The sequence below is a fragment of the Salmo salar genome, chromosome ssa12, assembly GCF_905237065.1.
Source record: "Salmo salar chromosome ssa12, Ssal_v3.1, whole genome shotgun sequence".
Lineage (NCBI taxonomy): Eukaryota > Metazoa > Chordata > Actinopteri > Salmoniformes > Salmonidae > Salmo > Salmo salar.
The window spans coordinates 34965339-34988108 of record NC_059453.1 but is presented as its reverse complement, the minus strand read 5'-3'; the positions used below and the strand labels follow the sequence as shown (position 1 = coordinate 34988108).

The 22770-nt window shown below is 42.8% G+C and overlaps 2 protein-coding genes across 3 annotated transcripts in view; one reads left to right on the top strand and one right to left on the bottom strand.

Annotated features, from left to right (window-relative positions):
• Window positions 1-1157: 1157 nt before the first annotated feature.
• On the top strand, window positions 1158-8504 carry LOC106564834 (G protein-coupled receptor 137Ba). The gene is made up of 7 exons (XM_014131269.2): window positions 1158-2010; window positions 4715-4764; window positions 4921-5143; window positions 5504-5653; window positions 5897-6025; window positions 6542-6663; window positions 7537-8504. Exons 1-7 carry the CDS (start codon window positions 1549-1551, stop codon window positions 7646-7648), a joined length of 1248 nt encoding a protein of 415 aa, XP_013986744.1. The 5' UTR covers window positions 1158-1548; the 3' UTR covers window positions 7649-8504.
• Window positions 8505-8912: 408 nt separating this feature from the next.
• The window catches only part of LOC106564835 (ERO1-like protein beta), a 31988-nt gene continuing 18130 nt past the window's right edge, over window positions 8913-22770 (bottom strand). For both annotated transcript variants that reach the window (XM_014131270.2, XM_014131271.2), the window contains exons 5-16: window positions 21103-21185; window positions 20863-20936; window positions 19878-19998; window positions 18746-18792; window positions 18240-18254; window positions 18100-18126; window positions 17177-17269; window positions 16498-16744; window positions 15495-15564; window positions 14831-14917; window positions 13875-14008; window positions 8913-11128 (exon numbers count right to left, since the gene is read on the bottom strand). In XM_014131270.2, coding sequence (XP_013986745.1) covers window positions 11068-11128; window positions 13875-14008; window positions 14831-14917; window positions 15495-15564; window positions 16498-16744; window positions 17177-17269; window positions 18100-18126; window positions 18240-18254; window positions 18746-18792; window positions 19878-19998; window positions 20863-20936; window positions 21103-21185 — 1059 coding nt within the window. In that variant the 3' untranslated portion in view covers window positions 8913-11067. The remainder of the gene's footprint in view (window positions 11129-13874; window positions 14009-14830; window positions 14918-15494; window positions 15565-16497; window positions 16745-17176; window positions 17270-18099; window positions 18127-18239; window positions 18255-18745; window positions 18793-19877; window positions 19999-20862; window positions 20937-21102; window positions 21186-22770) is intronic.

The following is a 22770-nucleotide window of genomic DNA, read 5'->3' as shown; positions in this document are numbered from 1 at the left end:
CCAAACAGCAAACAATGCAGGAAGAACCATAGAGAGAAACCAGGCTATGAGGGGTGGTTAGTCCTCTTCTGGCTGTGCCGGGTGGAGATTATAACAGTACATGGCCATTAAGGCCAAATCGTTCTTCAAGATGTTCAAACGTTCATAGATGACAAGCAGGGTCAAATAATAATCACAGTGGTTGTAGAGGGTGTCTCGTGAATCAATAGGACATGTCAAAATATACATAGGTGACATATGGGTGTCTGTGAATCCGGAGACACAGAGAACCAAAAAATACTGTAGCATAGTAGGCTTATAATATGTTATACCAAAAACACATCCTCAGTCATTTCTTATCTGATGCTGAATAGTCAAAAATATAATCATCATGCGGCCAACGCTCAATAGTGCCACTAGGCAGGATACACACTGAGTGTACAAAATATTGAGTTACACCCGGTTTTACCCTCAGAACAACCTCAATTCGTAGAGGCATGGACTCCACAAGGTTTCAAAAGCGTTCCACAGGGATGCTGGCCCATGTTGACTCCAATGTTTCCCACAGTTGTGTCAAGATGACTGGATGTCCTTTGGGTGATGCACCGTTCTTGATACACAAGGGAAATTGTTGAGTGTGAAAAACCCAGCAGCGTTTCAGTTCTTGACACACTGGTTAAACCGGTGCACCTGGCACCTATAACCATACCCCGTTCAAAGACACTTAGAATTTTGTCTTGCTCATTTACCCTCTGAATGGCACACATACAATCCATGTCTCAATTGTCTCAAGGCTTAAAAATCCTTCTTTAACCTGTCTCCTCCCCTTCATCTATACTGATTGAAGTGGATTTAACAGGTGATATCAATAAGAGATCATAGCTTTCACCTGGATTCACCTGGTCAGTCTGTCATGTTTTGTACACCCAGCGTATAATAGAATTGTGGGTACATTTGTGGACAAAGTTCTTACTCAGCCAAGTGGTTAACTGACATATTTAAAGCACCCACCATCACTGTGATGCATCCATTACACAACCTTCTGTATGGATGGAGGAAATAAGAAATGAGGAGAAACAAATGGGGGAGGGGCGAAAAACAGTTGGCACAGGCTGCATGATGATGCTGTCTATGACAGAAGAGGGGGGCGGGAGCAGATGACAGGTCCCTCCAGCACGTGGTCTAAGGTACAGTCAGTGCACCTCTCGCTTCCTCCCTCCCTCTCTCTCTCTCTCTTTTTCTCGATCCATCTGTACCCTCCCTCCATCCTCTTCAAATGCATCACAGCCTCCTGCCGAGCCCCCGACCAATGAAACGCTCCGAGCCACGATCATGTGACATTGCCTCCAACCACTCTCCGTAGGAGCACCGGCAAAAAAGAGGGGAGTGTCTCTTTTCCCCCTCTCCTCCCTCCTTTGTCTCCCTCCCTCTCGTTGAGTCAGACAGCAGAGCTGTGAGTCTGAAGCAAAGACTCCATGGAGAGGAGATATCGTCTCTACCAGCCACACATTGCCTGAGAGAGAAGAAAAAAGGATTCCCTTCTTTCTCTCCCTCGTTGAGGAACAGAGGATGAATGGAGAGGCGATGGACATGTCCCTGGAGTCATCATCCCAGGTGGTGGAGAAAAGCACCGTCGTGGGGATGTCAGCGGCACCAGAGCCGGCATTCACGACGGCAGCAGCCGGTAACGGCTCCCTGCCTCCCCCGCCCACCATGGCCCCGGCCATCCCGCCCTACGTCAAGCTTGGCCTCACGGTGGCCTACACCGTCTTCTACTCTCTCCTCTTTGCCTTCATCTATGCCCAGCTGTGGCTGGTGCTCCGATACCGACACAAGCGCTTCAGCTACCAGACGGCCTTCCTCTTCCTGTGTCTGCTGTGGGCCGCGCTGCGCGCCCTCCTCTTCTCCTTCTACTTCCGCGACTGCGTCACGGCCAACACGCTGGGGCCCTTCGCCTTCTGGCTGCTCTACTGCTTCCCCGTCTGCCTGCAGTTCTTCACGCTGAGCCTCATGAACCTCTACTGCGCCCAGGTGAGGATGCGCTCCCAGGGGCCACATTGAGGGAATGGGGGGTCTCATGAGGCCACAAGAGCCATATTGGGCCCATTTTGAGGGTCCATTGGGGTCCAAAATGTGGATTACGGTTGGATGCTATATGTTGTAAATAGCCTCAGTGTCTAGGTAGTAGTTAAGGGAATTAATATGATTATACATTGATGTGTGAGTGTTGTGTAAACAGAATAGCTGTGGACTGTTATTTCCGATATTGTTGAAATGGTGGCATCCCCAATAGGTGGGATATACAATCCTATGGGGAAAGCTCCCATAGAAGAGGTAAGTGGTGGAAGGGTCGTGAAGGCAGTGGGAAGGAGGGGGCGGCTCAAGAAAGACAGGAGTGTAAAGGTATGAAGCCCCCGCAAAGGAAGATTAGCAGCGTTTTCCTAATTTAGTAGCTTCGCACTGCCACCTCATTGTGCAACGTGCACACAACATTTGGCAATTATATATTCATACCGCTAGTTATTTACAATATATCAAAGCGGGCGCTGTGGTGAGGTGTGGGCAATATGGGTCAGACAAGAAGTCATGCTGCTTTTAGATACAGGGAACAAAAATATAAACACAACATGCAACAATTTCCAAGATTTTACTGAGTTACAGTTCATATAAGGAAATCAGTCAATCAAATAAATTCATTAGGCCCTAATCTATGGATTTCACATGACTGGGAGTTTATATATCCATCTGTTGGTCACAAATTCCTTTAAAAAAAGGTAGGGTCATGGATGAGAGAACCAGTCAGTATCTGGTGTAACCACCATTTGCCTCATGCAGTGGGACACACCTCCTTTGCACAGAGTTGATCAGGCTGTTGATTGTGGCATGTGGATTATGTCCCACTCCTCTTCAATGGCTGTGCGAAGATGCTGGATATTGGTGGGAACTGGAAACGCTGTTGTACACGTCGATCCAGAACATCCTAAACATGCTCAATGGGTGACATGTCTGGTGAGTATGCAGGCCATGGAAGAACTGGGAGATTTTCAGCTTCCAGGATTTGTGTACAGATCCTTGCGACATGGGGCATTATCATGCTGAAACAGGAGGTGATGGCGGCAGATGAATGGTACAACAATGGGCCTCAGGATCTCGTCATGTTATCTCTGTGCATTCAAATTGCCATCGATAAAATGCAATTGTGTTTGTTGTTATTAGCTTTTGCCTGCCCATACAATAACCCCACTGCCACCATGGGGCACTCTGTTCACAATGTTGACATCAGCAAACTGCTCGCCCACAAGACACCATCTGCCCGGTACAGTTGAAACCCGGGATTCATCCGTGAAGAGCACACTTACCCAGTGTGCCAGTGGCCATCGAAGGTGAGCATTTGCCCACTGGAGTCAGTTACGACGTCGAACTGCAGTCAGGTCAAGACCCCGGTGTTGACGACGAACACGCAGATCAGCTTCCCTGACACGGTTTCTGACAGTTTGTGCAGAAATTCTTTGGTTATGCAAACCCAGTTTCATCAGCTGTCCGGGTGGCTCTTTTGAGGCCATCCCGCAGCTGAAGAAGCCGGAGGTGGAGGTCCTGGGCTGGCGTGGTTACACGTGGTCTGCGGTTGTGAGGCCGGTTGTACGTATGGCCAAATTCTCGAAAACGACATTGGAGGCGGCTTATGGTAGAGAAACGATTAAATTCTCTGGCAACAGCTCTGGTGGACATTACTGCAATCGGCATGCCAACTTGAGACATCGATGGCATTGTGGTGTTTGACAAAACTGCACATTTTAGAGTTACCTTTTTATTGTCCCCAGCACAAGGTGCACCTGTATAATGATGATGCTGTTTAATCTGCTTCTTGATATGCCACACCTGTCAGGTGGATGGATTATCTTGGCAAAGGAGAAATTCTCATTAACATGAAAGTAAACAAATTTGTGCACAAAATCTAAGAGAAATATGCATTATGTGCTAAACATTTCTGGGATATTTTATTTCAGCTGATGAAACATGGGACCAACACTTTACATGTTGCGTTTATATTTTTGTTCAGTGTAGATGATTAATCATTATCAGAAGCACGAAATTAAATTGTAATAGACTTAAATAGAGGATCTGGCGTTTTAGAAATTATTTTATATAGATTCTTCACATCAGCAGTTATCACAAAGTGCTTTACATTTACCCGGCTTAAACCCCAAAGAGCAAGCAAAGCAGAAGCAAAAGCACAGGGCAGGAAAAACTCCCTAGGAGGAAGGAAACCTTAAGAAGAACCCGGCTCAGAGGGGTGGCCCACAATAGAGATTTACACAGCCCTTGTCTCCGGACACCAGCAATCACACACTTGCTTGACATTCTCATGCCCACTGTTCTGTATAGCCAGTTAGAGACACAATGCTACATCTATTCGCAGCATTTGTTTCCCTTCACACATGACTATTAAATATAATACAGTAGGGCCTCGTGATGTCAACAGCAGACAAACGTCATGGGTTTCTTTTTGTGCTATTTACTCAGTCTACATAGTGAAAAAAGGGTCCAATTTGTTTGGAATTCTTCGGGATCCCTTCAAATATATCTGCTCTGGAGACAGAATCAATTCATTTCCTGGTTCTTCAGCTGAGCGGCCACATTGTTGATTGTTTGTTGTTATCTTTGGAGCAAATTCTTAAAGAACATTGGGAAAATATCCAAAGTATAACTTGCTTTCTTATGTCACCCAAAACAGGTTTACTTCAAGGCAAAGTCCAAGTATACCCCAGAGCTCCTTAAATACAAGTAAGTAGGCTTTTTCCCCATCTCTTCCTCTCCTTATACAGGACCCTCACATATCTCAAAGGCTGTAACTAGGGCCCAGAGATTTTATTCATTTCATGTGGTATGTATTGCAGTGTTTTAGACCCCCCTCCCCCTTCCATATCTTTCCTTCTGCAGGCTCCCTCTCTACCTGGTCTTCTTAGCGGTCAGTCTTCTCTTCCTGGTGGTCAACCTGGCCTGTGCCCTGCTGGTTAAGATGACCGCCACCGAGGTCAAGACCATCGTCCTGGTCAGAGTCACCATCAACGATACGCTCTTCGTGCTCTGCGCCGTCTCGCTGTCCATCTGCCTTTACAAGGTGGCTAAGATGTCCCTGGCCAGCATATACCTCGAGTCCAAGGTAGGACCTTCAGAACTTGTAGATACAGGGCTGTATCAAGCATCTCAGAGTAGGATTGCTGATCCAGGATCAGGTCTTGCCTGTCCATGCGATCCTAAATCAGCACTCCTTCTCTGAGACACTTGATACATACAGCTACATACTTAAGATTGTCTAGGTCTGCTCTATGGTTTTCTGAAAGTAGGACACAGCATATAAGATTTAAGGTCAATTTAAAAAGCAGTTCAATTCAATTAATTGAATGTCTTTATTTATTTTGGAGGTGGGAAATTGTGTGAACCCGGTAGCACTAAATTGTGACCCCCTCGGAAATATTAATGCTGATTGGTAGTTCATGACCTCCCTCAACATTGGTTGCAGGGAACGTCAGTGTGTCAGGTGACTTTGATTGGCGTCCTGGTGGTTCTGCTGTACGCATCACGGGCCTGCTACAACCTGGTGGTGCTTGCTCTGACCAACATCGAGACCATCAACTCTTTCGACTACGACTGGTACAACGTGTCCGACCAGGTAAGGATGACACGCTATCCCAGACACAGAATGAGGGAGAGAAGAGAGGGACAGAGAGAAAAAAATGTGACAGACAGACACACCGAGACAGGCAGACAGACACAAACACAGTATATGTGGGACAAGTCAAATACATTTCGCCAGACAAACACACTCGAAAACACAGCCTAACACCAACGAGCCACAAATGAAGACCCTCTGGAGGGATAAACACAAATGCACTCTCGCTCTCTCTCTGTGCAGGCTGACTTGAGGTCCACTCTGGGGGACGCTGGCTACATCGTGTTCGGGGTGATCCTTTTTGTCTGGGAACTGCTGCCAACCTCCCTGGTGGTCTTCTTCTTCAGGGTCCGCAGGCTGCCACAGGACAGGGTGTGTGTGTGTTCAGATGACAAGGAAAGAGAAGCTTGGAAATGTTAGATTGATTTGTAAAACTCTTTAATTTAACCTGCTAGTTAGTTGTTTAAACGGTAAATACCTAATAATTGCTTCGCACTTTTTATTTGAACCTTTATTTAGCTAGGCAAGTCAGTTAAGAGCAAATTCTTATTTACAATGACGGCCTACCGGGAAACAGCGGGTTAACTGCCTTGCTCAGGGGCAGAACGATTTTTTACCTTGTCAGCTCAGGGATTCGATCCAGCAACCTTTGGGTTACTGGCCCAATGCTCTAACCACTAGGATACCTGCCGCCCCAAACCAGGGACCTTCTACACATCGGTTTCACTGGGATTCATTGACGCTAATGTCACTATGTAAGCCAATACCATTTGATGCCAGGTAGTTACTAATTGTGTTAAATTCTGGGGTAAGTACCAGCTTAAACTGGACTCTTAAATAAAGCATTACCGATTTCTTTAGCTTATTCGGTATGCTCCGTCTTTGCAGAGTGGATCAGGGATCCCGAACCACGTGCTCTCGTCCAGAGGTTACTTCTTTGACAACCCCCGTCGGTACGATAGCGACGATGACCTGGCGTGGAGCATCCCTCCTCAGAACAACTCCACAAGGTACAGTACAGTTAAGACTGGGATAGGTTACTTTTCAGAACGTTTTAGATTTAAAGGATATACCGAAATAACTACACTGAACAAAAATATAAACACAACAGGTAAAGTGTTGGTTCCATGTTTCATGAGCTGAAATAAAATATCCCAGAAATGTTCCATATGTATTTCAAATGTTGTGCACAAATTTGTTTACATCCCTGTTAGTGAGTATTTCTCCATTGCCAAGGTAATCCAGCCAACTGACAGGTGTGGCATATCAAGAATCTGACTAAACAGCATGATCATTACACAGGTGCACCTTTTGCTGGGGACAATAAAATGCCACTCTAAAATGTGCCGTTTACTCACACAACACAATGCCACAGATGTCTCAAGTTTTGAGGGAGCGTGCATTTGGCATGCTGACTGCAGGAACATCCACCAGAGCTGTTGCCAGAGAATGAATGTTCATTTCTCTACCATAAGCCGCCCCCAACGTCATTTTAGAAAATTTGGCAGTGTGTCCAACAGGCCTCACAACCGCAGACCATGTGTATGGCGTTGTGTGGGTGAGCGGTTTGCTGATGTCAACGTTGTAAACAGTGCCCCATGATGGCAGTGGGGTTATGGTATGGGCAGGCATAAGCTACGGATAATGAACACAATTGCATTTTATAGATGGCAATTTGAATGCACCAAAAAACAGATCCTAAGGTCCATTGTGAGGCCCATTTTCTTTTTTAAGATATCAGTGACCAACAGATGCATATCTGTATTCCCAGTCATATGATATCCTTAGATTAGGGCCTAATGAATTTATTTAAATTGACTGATTTCCTCATGTTTGGTTTTTATTTTTAAACTAAAGTATTTGTTTATCTTTTGTTTCTATAGCCTAATTACAGACTGCTACGACTGGGGCAGCCACAACAGCAGTTTCACTGTCCAAAAGGGGACGGACGAACAACGGTTGGCACCGGTGACGGGAGAGCTTCATCCATACTGAGACATAAGTCCAGGGTCGGGGTAAATTCCATTTCAATTCATTCAAATTCTCCTAATTGAAAAGCAAAAAAAAATAAAAAATGGAATTGACCACAACTCTGAACCAGTCCACACTGCACTGTACAGCAACGCAATGCACTTTGTAAACTTTGACACTTCTCGACAGCATCCGTATTTTGTCCATCAGCCACTAGTGTTAATGTAGACCAGTGGTTCCATTACTATTTCACTCGGGCCCCCCTTCCATCATTGGGGAACATCCCGTTAGCTGACATGGGCTAGTTGGTCTGGACATTTTTGACAAGTTATAAATAGCTCTCGAAGGTATGCAATTAATGACAAGAGGAAGACGGATGACACACTACCCAAAATTGTGCCTTGTGCATTCTACTATTACAACTTTCAAGAGTAAGTTGTAAGCCTGACTGAGTTCCTCAACAAACAAAAAAAACTGTCCCCCGCCCCACAGTTTGCGAACCACTGATATAGACATTCATCTAGAAAACCTGTGAAATAAACCCATACTATAAGCTAGCACTAAGTCATGCACAAACCTATACATCAAGGTAGTTGACCTTAGACAATATCAATATCCTAAAGCCTGTATATAACAATGATACAAAATCACGTCATATCTATATCCGCAGTAAATACGACTATGAACATACATTCATTTATTGGTGATGTAATGGTGAAAAAAATTGTATTCTATATTTTTAAACAGGAAGTTTTTTTTTTCATGTAATTTGTAATGAAGAAAGTTTCACTGATCAGATGCTCTATTTTGTGTCCGCTTTTCTGTCTGTATTGTGGTCGGTATTGACACAAACATGAATAAAAGGACATTTGTGGTGACAGCTTACTTACCGTTCTTGATTTAGTCACTAGCTGAAATAGAATTGACCCCGACGTTGTCTACAATTTCGTTCATGATGAGGTCAGAACAAGGCCAAATAACAACAGAACCCTTGTCAGGGTTTATTGCTAAAAATGACTTAAAAATATGAAATGAAGCGTATAGAGCAGGGGTACGAGGTCCAGAGCCTGCTGGTTTTTGTTCTACCTGATAATTAATTGCACCCACCTAGTGTCCAAGGTATAAATCAGTCCCTGATTAAAGGGCAACAATGACAAAACAACACAGTGGAACTTGCTTTGAGGGGAATAAAGAACACCTTTCTGTTACAGTGAGGTCAAATAGTATTGTTCCAAAAGTGCTTGTACATAATAGCTCATGGCACAAATCTGAAAAGATGCACAAAAAGTTTTGAATGACAACCAGAAATATTTATTCCTCTGTTCAAATAAATATAATCAAATAAGAACACATCAATACAGGTGCAACTATATATATATTCATATTGATTTGAAAAAAGTTCAGTAATTTTCCTTTTACAAATAGTACAACTTTCTGGGGAATCTGAATGTTACAAAGGCAGAGCTAGCAGAAGAGCGTAGAGATCATTGGAGACAAAATGGTGGATTTCATCCAAGAAAGCAGGCTCAAGCTTTTTTTAAAACACTTTTTTGGAACTTAAGGCAGACAAGTGGATTGCACAGGACGTTCTGGTGTTTTTGAAAGCATGCGAGGCTCAGACAGACAAACACACACACGCTTTTCCTCTAAGATAATATTTTATCTTGTCTATTTCCTTAATTTTAAGCAAAGAAGGAACAGCTTGTTCAATCTCCATAGCGTTCACATTCAAGGTGACATTAGCGTTGCTATTTATGTTAGCATAAGCATCCGGCAGCTACCACTGACTCAATTCCTACTTACTGGACCCCATGTCTACCTTTGTTTGATTGGATAGAGATCTTTCTTTTACAAAACATGTGTTACAAAGTATTACACATGTATTGTATGGCTACCGATTGTTTGATCTTTGCACATAAGGCAATCTTCGCTTGCGACATTTTCTAACCAATGTTACTCAAGGGGGTGATGATGCACAAACTAAAAACGTATATGGCGGAAAAACTCCAAATGTGCTTTGACATGATAGAAAAGAAAGAAGGCAACGTAAAATCTTTGGTCCACATGGTAAAATACCTACTTCAGACAGAAATAAAACATGTATAGTGTGTGGAACGTTAGGGCTGTTTCCCTAAAGAAGTTAAATCCGCTTTGTGTTTTGTTTCCTTGGTACGATACTAACGAATATCGCGATACTGGTATCGTCCAAGCCTTAAAGGGTATGACAGTACAAAAAGGTTGTGTGACGTTAAATGCCATTACACGTATCCATTTTGAATTGATTTACACGTATCCATTTTGAATTGATTTACACGTATCCATTTTGAATTGATTTACACGTATCCATTTTGAATTGATTTACACGTATCCATTTTGAATTGATTTACATGGCAAGCTCACCAAGACACCCCAGTGAACTTGACCATCATGGGGGAACAAATCCCACTGCTTGTTTCGAGTTGCTTTTTTCCCCCCACACCATTGGCTGCATTCTCCATTATACTTTAACAGTACTCTTCTCCAACATGGCAGTTTCACAGGATGATAGCTTATTTAAGTGAACTATGAAACAAAACACTGGTTTCGCTTTTTCATTGCCATGAAAACACCTCTTACACATTTGGGATTGCCGTCACCCTGGCAAGTCTCGTCTTTCATAAAACCAACAAAATAATAGGATAAGAATATAACACCATGAACCGTTCTGCCACCAAATAGAATAGGTATGAGAGAAGTAACGCAAGCTTATCGTTGTCAACAGATGAACAATTTGCGGATTGTGTCTTTTCACATTTAAATGAGGCTTTATATAATACATTTGTGATGCGCAGAAAGACTGGATTACCACGTGGAGATGTTAAAAACACTCCTAAACAGCACAATTAAATGCACAGACAAAAGCAGACAGTTGCTCACATAGACATTCGTTCAATACATGCACTCACTCACACAGAAAAAAGGTTACACCTCTAGGATTGCAAAAAGCAGTATGCTTATCAAGTTTGTGGTCGTAAAAGTATGGAATGAATCCTCGTTATCCTTTAGCTGCAACTGGCGATCAACGACAAACAAGTACACACACACACACACACACACACACACACACACACGTGGGTCTAGCTCACAACTAGTATGCCTGAAATGGTGAACACTTTCACCCTCAAAAGTAAAGACAAACATTTAAAAACAACGAAATGAGGTACAGATCTCACATTGAGCGCTACGCTCTATGGAAAGAGACCTAGATTTAGAAGGAAGGGGAGAGAAGGAGACTTATACATAGAGGAAGAAGGAAGGAAGGAAGGAGGGAGGAGGGGATGGGGGTTCAGTGTATCCTGAAGTCCCTGAACTTGGTCTTATTCTGGAAAGGAATAAGACTATTGCAGTTCTTTCAGGGCTGGCTCCACCTGGTGGCTAGGAGGTGGTAGTGCTGTTGAAGGGTGTTACCTCTTCTTCTTCAGCAAGGCACGGAAAGCATGGAGCTGGTGGATGCTTGTGGAGAGCCTAGCGAGAAAACAGAAGGGGGGAGGAGATGGGGAGAGAAATAGATTGTCATAAATAGTTTCTCAATCTATGCAATATTTGGCAATATTTACTAAATGTCATGCTAATAGTAATTTGAAATTGCAAGACAGAGAAAGCGCGAGAAAGAGTGTGAGAGAAAGAGAGAGATGCTAACATTACTTAACACATGGTTTATGAACTGATACGCAAAACGATGCCGGATTCAAAACGTCAAATTTTTCAATTCTTGCAACCAATAGAATGTAATATATATGGGGGACTGTCCATATGTAGCTTGTTTTTGGTCACAGGTCCAGTAATGGCTGAAGAATTGCAACATTTACCTGGAGCTAACAGTGCAGATAGCAATATTTAGTGATTTGAAAAGTCATAATCAATCACTAATAATTCTATAATAATAATAATAATAATATACTGCTCAAAAAAATAAAGGGAACACTTAAACAACACATCCTAGATCTGAATGAAAGACAATCTTATTAAATACTTTTTTCTTTACATAGTTGAATGTGCTGACAACAAAATCACACAAAAATAAATCAATGGAAATCCAATTTATCAACCCATGGAGGTCTGGATTTGGAGTCACACTCAAAATTAAAGTGGAAAACCACACTACAGGCTGATCCAACTTTGATGTAATGTCCTTAAAACAAGTCAAAATGAGGCTCAGTAGTGTGTGTGGCCTCCACGTGCCTGTATGACCTCCCTACAACGCCTGGGCATGCTCCTGATGAGGTGGCGGATGGTCTCCTGAGGGATCTCCTCCCAGACCTGGACTAAAGCATCCACCAACTCCTGGACAGTCTGTGGTGCAACGTGGCGTTGGTGGATGGAGCGAGACATGATGTCCCAGATGTGCTCAATTGGAGTCAGGTCTGGGGAACGGGCGGGCCAGTCCATAGCATCAATGCCTTCCTCTTGCAGGAACTGCTGACACACTCCAGCCACATGAGGTCTAGCATTGTCTTGCATTAGGAGGAACCCAGGGCCAACCGCACCAGCATATGGTCTCACAAGGGGTCTGAGGATCTCATCTCGGTACCTAATGGCAGTCAGGCTACCTCTGGCGAGCACATGGAGGGCTGTGCGGCCCCCAAAGAAATGCCACCCCACACCATGACTGACCCACCGCCAAACCGGTCATGCTGGAGGATGTTGCAGGCAGCAGAACGTTCTCCACGGGCGTCTCCAGACTCTGTCACGTCTGTCACATGTGCTCAGTGTGAACCTGCTTTCATCTGTGAAGAGCACAGGGCGCCAGTGGCGAATTTGCCAATCTTGGTGTTCTCTGGCAAATGCCAAACGTCCTGCACGGTGTTGGGCTGTAAGCACAAACCCCACCTGTGGACGTCGGGCCCTCATACCACCCTCATGGAGTCTGTTTCTGACCATTTGAGCAGACACATGCACATTTGTGGCCTGCTGGAGGTCATTTTGCAGGGCTCTGGCAGTGCTTCTCCTGCTCCTCCTTGCACAAAGGCGGAGGTAGCGGTCCTGCTGCTGGGTTCTTGCCCTCCTACGGCCTCCTCCACGTCTCCTGATGTACTGGCCTGTCTCCTGGTAGCGCCTCCATGCTCTGGACACTACGCTGACAGACACAGCAAACCTTCTTGCCACAGCTCGCATTGATGTGCCATCCTGGATGAGCTGCACTACCTGAGCCACTTGTGTGGGTTGTAGACTCCGTCTCATGCTACCACTAGAGTGAAAGCACCGCCAGCATTCAAAAGTGATCAAAACATCAGTCAGGAAGCATAGGAACTGAGAAGTGGTCTGTGGTCCCCACCTGCAGAACCACTCCTTTATTGGGGGTGTCTTGCTAACTGCCTATAATTTCCACCTGTTGTCTATTCCATTTGCACAACAGCATGTGAAATTTATTGTCAATCAGTGTTGCTTCCTAAGTGGACAGTTTGATTTCACAGAAGTGTGATTGACTTGGAGTTACATTGTGTTGTTTAAGTGTTCCCTTTATTTTTTTGAGCAGTGTAATAATAATAATAATTCAAGATACAATTTTTTGCAAAAAGTATATTATACTTTTAGCAAAACATTTTATCTTTGATTTACAATCTGTAGAAACTATGAGAATAGAAAGGTTCAGAACTTTTGTGAAGCATCACAGCACAGTTGAAAAATATATGGCAAATAGAAATCCAATATGGATGGTGTTATGATATAGATGGGAGGAGTTGAATGGAACAGAAGGGTGGGACTAATAACAAGATGCAAAACATTCTGTGTCTGTAAAATGTATATAGGTTCAGAACTTTTGTGAAACAGCACAGTTAAAAAATATATGGCAAATAGAAATCAAAAATAGATGGGAGAGGTTGAGGGTAGAGGAAGGACAGGACTAAAAACAAACAAAATAGAACTATTGTCAAATTGATTGTGCCCGTAAAATGTATATAGGGTGTATAAGCTGGAAGTAGAAGCCTAAGTGTTGTTGTTTTAGTTTAATCCAATTAGGGGAGGGGTGGTAGGGGTAGTGGAAAATAATATGAATCCCCCGTCATGAGGCCAACTGTGTTCATTACGCACCAAAGGGAACAAAACAGACTGAAACCAAAGGACTATCTGGATTTTTTCCAGCATGAAATTATCATTTTTGTTTTCCATTTTAAAATGTTTTCCATTGTGTGCCCTAATGAACACCACCCAGTTTCCAAGGCAGTAGTACCAGCCATAAAGAGACAACATGTATAAAAGTGGTATCAACCTCCCAAAGCCGTTGAGCAAGGCCACTATCTCCTGCCGTGTCAGCTGGAAGCCCTTAGAGGGGCTGTGTTCCGGTAGATTCTTGATCTCCTTCTCAGAGAAAAGGATCTTCAACGCTGTGCCCAGCCCTTGGGTCTGCAATGGGTGTCGGGGAGCAATGGGTTTATCATGTGAGAAAGCCTGAGATCTCACACACGCCAATCCATGATCCCACGTGGTTTATTGGTGATAAGGTTTCATGAGCGTATAATTATTTTAACGTTTCTCAATCCTGGTCCTGCACCCTTTGGTACAACTAATCATCAAGTCTATGATTAGTGGAATCATGTGTCTTCTTAAGGCAAAAACTAAAATGTGCCCTGGGTCCCCAGGACCAGGATTGAGACACTGACAAAAGGGTTGAAACATTGTCGCCCATGAACCACATGGGAGCGTAGATTTCAATGTTCAGAGTCTCTTTTTACCTTATGAACATATTTGATATCCAGTAAATGTTCAAAAACATTGGATGTGGATACGGGTATGTAATATTCTCCAATACATCAGATCTAACACTGTCCCACGATATAGGGTACAATTCCATATTGCTTCTTCCTCTTGACTTTACAAAACATTCACTGGTTTTGGTTATTGTCCTAAGGGTATTGTTACTGCTTATAAATGGTGCCTGTGTTATGTGCCGGGATCAGTTTGAAATCAGAAAAGTATCCTTTTAATTAAATCTTCATACATCAAGAACTTAAGATATATTTTCTACATTATGTATTAAACTGAAGCAAGTTGCACTGTAATTTGCAATGTAACTAAATAACCGTGATATGAAGAGAAATAAATGAAAAATTGTCTGATCACATCTACAAATAGCACTCATTGCATAACAGCTAACTACAGCACAATGGATAATGGGTAACTACCGCTAAAAATAACCATGGGTCCACAGGTGACAAAATGGCGTACCTGTAGCTTCCCCCACAGTCGACATTTACTGCAGCCCACACAGTCCATGATCCGGGAAATGTTTTTAAAATGTAGCCGGAATTCCTCCTGGTAAAAACGGGGCGAGAGAGACGGGAATGTTTCAGGCTTTGCTTTCTGTGGGGGTATGAGCTAGGCTCAATGTGGATAAATAGCCTGCAAACACCTGCATTAATTCAGTATAATTTGAACAGATTTAGTCATAATCAGTGAGGCTGAGGAATTAAAACACACAACACACACACACACACACACCAAGTCAGTTGTCATTAGCTTAGCTATTATGACTTCATGTCAGGCTAAATGTACAGTATGTAGGTCTACTAGGCCATATCATCAATGTGTCAAGTCAAGTTCAATGGACGAGTCAAAATCATTATACAGTGCATAAAAAAAACACTGTCTGTTGAACGGCTGGCTCATTTAGTTAGCTGCTCGTGCAGTGAGCTAGCACAAAAATCTGCATAGACACATCTGCTCTCCACAGTCCAAATTAAGTCCCACTGTACAAAGCTATGGTAGGGACCAAACCATTGAGATACGGGTCAAACCTATTCTACGATTTGCTTATGGCAAATATAAGCATGTTAGTTAGCATTGCTATGTGGTACTAATAGTGAAATGACAGTGAGATGCGTGGACTCACCTTCAACGTTTTTGCTTCAATCTTCTGCCCAGCAAACATGGACTTCTCGTCAAAGTGCATTGGGAAAGCTCTGGGAGACGAGAATAGACGGTTATTTCAAAGCCAAGACAATATCCACTCTAATTCACAGTCAAAACCGACCACTTGAACTGAAACTCATGGTCTCATTGAAGCCCTAGAGTTCAGTAGGGCAAAAGATTATTAAGACTCAATTGGTCTTGTGGCCTGGTTGGTCTAGCTGTAATGCTGCAGCCTCTGGCATGTCTACAGTGTCGGCATAGGTTTGAATCCAGCCTACAGAAAATGTATCCACCTTCTCTCGATCTTTCTTCACTGTCACCCTCCTCTCTCACTATTGCTTCTATAAATATTTAAAAAAATCCCTTTAAAAAATATACCCTGCTGTTCAAAAGTTTGGGGTCACTTAGAAATGTCCTTGTTTTGTAAAGAAAAGCACATTTTTTGTCCATTAAAATAACATCAAATTGATCAAATTCTCCCATGGAATAGCCTTCATTTCACAGAACAAAAATAGACTGACGAGTTTCAGAAGAAAGTTCTTTGTTTCTGGCCATTTTGAGATTATAATCGAACCCACAAATGCTGATGCTCCAGATACTCAACTAGTCTAAAGAAGGCCAGTTTTATTACTTCTTTAATCAGAACAACAGTTTTCAGCTGTGCTAACATAACTGCAAAAGGGTTTTCTAATGATCAATTAGCCTTTTAAAAATGATCAACTTGGATTAGCTAACACAACAGGCCATTGGAACACAGGAGTGATGGTTGCTGATAATGGGCCTCTGTACGCCTATGTAGATATTCCATTAAAAATCCTCTGTTTCCAGCTACAATAGTCATTTACAACATTAACAATGTCTACACTGTATTTCTGATCAATTTGATGTTAAAAAATTTGCTTTTCTTTCAAAAAGAAGAACATTTCAAAGTGACCCCAAACTTTTGAACAGTAGTGTATGTGAAATAAATAAAAAAAACTAACTTGGTCTCGTTGAAGAACTGCAACAGTAACTCTTTGGTGGCTCGGTCCTCTTGACGGTCACCCGTGTACAGGTTGACGAAGGCTCGATCAAAGTAGGGCGCCACCTTGGAGAGGGCACGTAGCTCGATCAGGTAGAGAAAGTAGAGGTTCTTGAGGCGCCGCGTACCCTCACCCTTGGTCTCGGCCGGGTCGAAGCGCTGGCGGAACTCCTGCACATTGGGGCCCCACAGGGACTTGCCCCAGCCCTCTGACGAGAGCAGGAGTGAGTGAATAGTGAGGGTTACATCGACGTTGGCACAACGTTATGATGACGTTAGGGTGAACAATTGGGACCACTGATTTAGAAACCTTGATGCATTGACGTTACGAAGAAGTAAACACAGTGAATCAGTTATACAATGATAAAACAGCCCCATATGAAAGTATCCCAATACAAGAACACTTACAAAAGTAGAGTAAATATACAGAAAATGCTCAATTGGTTTCACACAAACACCAATACACCACACACATTACTACAACCAGAGATAGAATCCGCCACGCAAATTGCCATGGTTCATCATCAAAATTGCCATAGAATAGAAGAAGCACCTCGAGTCTAAGAATTATAATTCTATGACCATATAACGGTGGTGACTGTTTTGACATCTATGGAGAGGAAGTGGTCCGTTTTTCCTACCGTCCAATAGGTACTCTGCACACAGGTGGATGTTTATGCTGCTGTGGAGACCAGAGATGAGCCGGTAGAACACCCTCTTCTCCAAACACAGACCTAGAAGGGAGGAAGGGAGGGAGAGAGTGTGTGTAGAGGGGCGATGGGAAGAGAGAGGGGGGAGGGAGAGGGTGAGAAAGAGAGGAGGAAAAAATAAAGCTTGAGACATGCACACACCACACCTAGTTCAGAAAAATTCTGCCATCACTGTGTATGTGCGTGTTGTCAACTCATCGCATTTGAGTGACTAGAGTCCCCTCTCTTGGTCCAGTAAGTGTGTCTGCACGTCACAGGACATTCACAACAAAGGCTAATTTCATAGTCTTCGCTATACTAGAGCCAAGGAATGGAACTGTGTTTGGTTTCTTTGTAGCACACACCAATAGGTTTCCACCACTGTCTGCCTGAAAAAAAATAACTTATAATAAATAACCCTTTTCCCTATATTGTGCACTACTTTTGACCAGAGCCCCCAAATGTAGTGCAGCATGACATAGGGAAAATATGACATTTAGGATGCAACCTGAGAGATGTTGAAAACCCATTGTCAAGAGAAAAAGTTGAAGAGAGAGAGTGTCTCGGCTGAATTAGTTTGGATGCGAGTGGCTGTTCTGAGTGGTGTGGTTAAGGGGCATTCGACGATGACACGTAACATTCAATTGATTCTGAAACGGACTAAATAACCCCATTCTAGTGGAATTCATTTAGAAGTTTCTACCTGTCCTGTGGTGTCTCATACAGGGAAATGACTGTAGGGTGTAACAGTGCTGACACAAGATGTACCACTGCTTCATTCCAAAATAGATTGTGTGTTTGAAGTGAAAATAATGCTAATTTGAAGAGATTTAAAAAAATAATTTGATGAGATAAAAATACATTTTTAAAGTTACCTTCCAGCCAGTTGTAGAAGCCTTCGCCTGCACGGATACAAGATGACAATAGGCCTTGTGTCAGTTTGCATTCCTTAAAGCATATTATAAATAGCACAATTCAATTATACATAGATTAACATGCATAAATTCCAACTTACCGTCATCATCTCCTCCTATAGGAATGAAAAAAATACAAAAGCAGTACAAAGGCATGTTACACACGAACTGTGGGCTATTAATATTACACATGCACGAGGACACGCATTCACACAAACAGACTTCTGGAGGGGAAAACTCTACAGTATTTACTTATAAATAACTCAAGTAACACTACAAGGCAAACATGAACAAAATCCCTGCTATAATTATTACCATCAACAATTTATTACCAGCAGGTAAGCTCATCAAGGACATTATCAATTACACAGAAGCTGAATATGCACACACACACACACATTTCTAGAAAATGATTCTGGAAACAATATAACAACTATTATTATAACCTAATAGCGAAGCGAAAGCATGTGAATACACAGGGCAAACGTAAAACAAAAAAATCTGTCGGTTTAAGTGTATAAAATACAGGCCACCCTGACAAGGACAATGGAGACAAGACAGTCCATGATGGTGAATACAGGCTGCAAGCTAGAAGAGCATCCCTTACCTCTGGGTGGAACCAGTGGGTTAAGGGGCCGGTACACTGATCTGGGCCTGCAAACCACAAACAATGGGCAATCAGACCCTATAGTGGATTTATCACAAGACATACAGTCAGGTCCATGATTATTGGCACACTTGACAAAGACGAGCAAAAAATAGAAAGAAAAAAAAATACTATAATATAAATTATACAAATACTGAGCTATATTGTATCTTCAAAGTAATTGGGAAATTATATTATTTTACACTAATACAATTGATGATTGCCACCCCTGTTTAATACTATAGCACCCTCCCCTTTTTCTCAAATTCTTTGAGATTAGAGAACACAGTAGCAGGGATCTTAGACCATTCCTCCATACAGAATCTTTCCATATCATTCTCCTGCTCTTGTGGACTTGCCCTCTTCAATTCAAACAATACGTTTTCAATGGGGTTCAAGTCTGGAGACAGATGACCATTGCAAAATGTTGATTCTGTGGCTAACCATTTCCTTGTGGATTTTGATTAGTGCTTCGGGTTATTGTCTTGCTGGAAAATCCACTTGAAGCCAAGTCAGAGGCAACCAGGTTTTTTGGCAAAAATGTCCTGGTACTTGGTAAAGTTCATGATGCCGTTGACCTTAACAAGGGCCTCAGGACCAGTAGAACCAAAACAGCCCCATAACATCAAAGATGCACCACCATATTTTACCATAGGCGTGAGGTACTTTATTGCATATGCTTCCCTTTTTTTGATGCCAAACCCAGCACTGATGTGCGTGGCCAAAGAACTCTATTTTCACATCATCTGACCATAGCTCACCCTAGAGTTCGATAGGAACCTGTGCTATGGTCAGATGACATCAAAATAGAACTCTTTGGCCACGCACACCAGTGGTGGTTTTGGTGTTGAAAAACAGAAGCATATGCAGAAACGTACCTTGTAGCTACAGTAAAATATGGTGGTGGATCTTTGATGCACACATGCCAATAATAATGGACCTGACTGTACATCAGCCCATTGAAGAGAGAGAAGAAGCTGAAATATTTCAACTAACAACAGATTAGGCGCAATGTGAGAGATTGAGTTAATGTGTGTGTAAAACTGCATTCAGAGGCATGTGCACAAGTTTCTTTTGTGTGTGTGTGTCTTACTTGAAGCAGTTTTCCTCGTAAATGCTGTTCCACACTCTCCAGGCTGAGGGGCCCTTATAGCCAGTGTAGCGCTCTGGGTTTAGGAGCAGGTCCACATAGTCTGCATCTGGTGACGTCTCATCTGACAGAAGAAAGGTGTGAGAAAGAATGAGAGAACATTGGGATGGATGGATGGATAGATGAATCAAACCTTCCGGAGACACCTGAAACCCCACCTCTTTAAGGAATACCTAGGATAGGATAAAGTAATCCTTCTAACCCCCCCCCCTAAAAGATTTAGATGCACTATTGTAAAGTGGTTGTTCCACTGGATATCATAAGGTGAATGCACCATTTTGTAAGTCGCTCTGGATAAGAGCGTCTGCTAAATGACTTAAATGTAAATGTAATCACTTTCACTATTGAGATACACCTTATAAAATCTCTCTTGTCAATGTTAAAGGGGTATTTTACCCCAATAACAACATTTGTCAGATGTTTTCACACCTCAAAAAGTGACTGTTTCCCTAAATGCACACTATTTGCAGAGCATGAGACGCTCCTACTAATTTGAATGAAACCTGGATGTAAGAAGCGCGGCTTCACGAGAGGCTCGCGTTGCTGAGTGTATAATCTCAGACACCCAGAACTAAATCGTTTCGTAATTTCATCAGATGCTTGATTATGTTCTAAAAAATATTCTAACGAGACTAGAGAAGTCTCCACCTCTCTAAACAGATACTCTCAGACAGCTACATGCGTTTGTCCATCATAGATTACTGAGCGTATAATTAAGTTCTGGTTCTATTTTCAAGATTTGTAGCGTAGCTCACGCCCGAGAACGATTGATAAAAGGGGCTCTCACACACTGGACAAAAGTTCCCCTTCCAGTCTTAGAAGAAATACACCAACCTCGATCCCATACGAATGGAAAAACTAGGCACCGTCTAAAAAGTCTATAAGTCTCTTAGGTGGAGAATTGAAGTGGAAGAAGAGTGGGCCTTACCATCTAGCTCACAGAAGTGGTCCTGTGCGTCATCATGCCGGGCCCAGTCCTCAAAGGCCTCTTTACTATAGTTACTATAGGAGGAAAAGTAATACAGAAAACCACTCTCGGACAATGCTTTCATTCATCTGAAATAATCACCATGTTTTGCAGTGTTGGTTTAGTGATTTCTTATCAAAACAGATGCCCATGTATGTATGTATGAGGCCTTTTAGGGAAGTAGCATGCGTGTGCTCTTACCTCAGAGTGCTGTTAATGGCCCCCAGGTCTTGGGCTTGTTCACAATCTACTATGTCTGTGTTGGCGTTGGCCACCTGGGAGTACTGGCCACAAGGATAGAAAGAGAAAATAGCATTAGCATTACCTAGAAGAAATAAGGTAACTTTAAAGATAAAATCTGTATCCTAAGAAAAATGCTCCAGCTGGGTCGTTCAATTGGATTTAAATCACTTATTGATGGCACCCCTTCTGATTTGAAAAACACTTTCTATACATATTTGCCCATGGTTACTTTTTGGACCTGAATGCCAAAACAGATAGACGTGCTCAAAAGTTGAACCATTTCGCATGCGCTCACTACTGGTGTCACCCAGAGCTCGGTTCTAGGCCCCCTCCTCTTTTCTCTCCATACACCAAGTCATTCGGATCCATCATATCCTCTTATGGTCTCTTCTATCATTGCTATGCAGATAACTACTTTACTCATTCCTCCCTTCTGACACCCAGGTGGCGACACGCATCTCTGCCTGCCTGGCAGATATCTCAGTTTGGATGTTAGCCCACAACCTCAAGCTCAACTTCAACAAGACAGAGCTGCTCTTACTCTCGGGGAAGACCTGACCGCTCGCTCTAAGACGACTCAGTCATGGTCGACAACTCCACGGTGTCCCCCTCCTAGAGTGCAAATAACCTTGCCATTACCCTGGACAACACCCTGCCGTTCTCTGCAAACATCAAAATAGCGACTTGCTCCTGCAGGTTCATGCTCTACAACATCTGTATAGTACAACCCTTCCTCACACAGGAAGCGGCGCAAGTCCTAATCCAGGCCATCGTTCTATCCCGTCTGGACTACTGCAATTGTCTGTTGGCTGGGATCCCAACTTGTGCCATCAAACCCCTGCAACTTATCCAGAACACTGCAGCCCGTCTGGTGTTCAACCTTCAACCTTGTTCAACCTTCCCAAGTTCTCTTCCCAAGTTCTCCCATATTTTACATTTACATTATAGTCATTTAGCAGACGCTCTTATATCATCCCACTCCTCCGTAAGTCAACTTGTGCAATACGTTAGGACAAGTATTCCCAAACTGGGGTACACGCAATGCCGTCGAGGGTACGCCAAATAAAAATGTGATTCACATTTAATTATTTTTTTAATCTTCACATTTTCAAAACAGTACATTTATATTTTCCAACACGGCTATACATTTGGGTGACGTTTTTCCCCCCTCGCCTGAGTTGCCTCGTTTCACTGCCGAAAATAAAATCAAACCATCTAGTGTTCAGCGAAATAACAACAAGATGTCAAATACAGGTGGCCTAGTTAAAAAATTAACATCCAATCACATTAACCATTACTCTCTCTTGGGAAACCTTCACTCTTGCGCAGACATTTAGAAACAAAACATGACAATTTCAAAAGAAGGCCACAGGAGTTTTTGGAGCGAGAATAAAGACGACTTTCAAGTAGTAATATATGTATATAAGCAACAATTACCATTAATAAGAAGGGGCTAGAAGCGTCTTATATTGTGAGCTACCGAATGGCTAGGACAGGCAAGCCCCATACTATTGTGGAGGACTTAATTATTCCTGCTGCAGCAGATATGGCTGGGACAATGTTGGGGGAAAAGGCCCAAAAAAACTATACAGACAATGACTTCATCAAACAACACTGTTTCACATC

What these genes read in the sequence shown, in the direction of transcription:
- LOC106564834 (XM_014131269.2), top strand. Translation starts at nt 1,549, where the DNA reads ATGAATGGAGAGGCGATGGACATGTCCCTGGAGTCATCATCCCAGGTG. An exon ending in TGAACCTCTACTGCGCCCAG is followed by an intron (nt 2,011 to 4,714) that starts GTGAGGATGCGC and finishes CACCCAAAACAG; the next exon opens with GTTTACTTCAAGGCAAAGTC. An exon ending in CCAGAGCTCCTTAAATACAA is followed by an intron (nt 4,765 to 4,920) that starts GTAAGTAGGCTT and finishes TTCCTTCTGCAG; the next exon opens with GCTCCCTCTCTACCTGGTCT.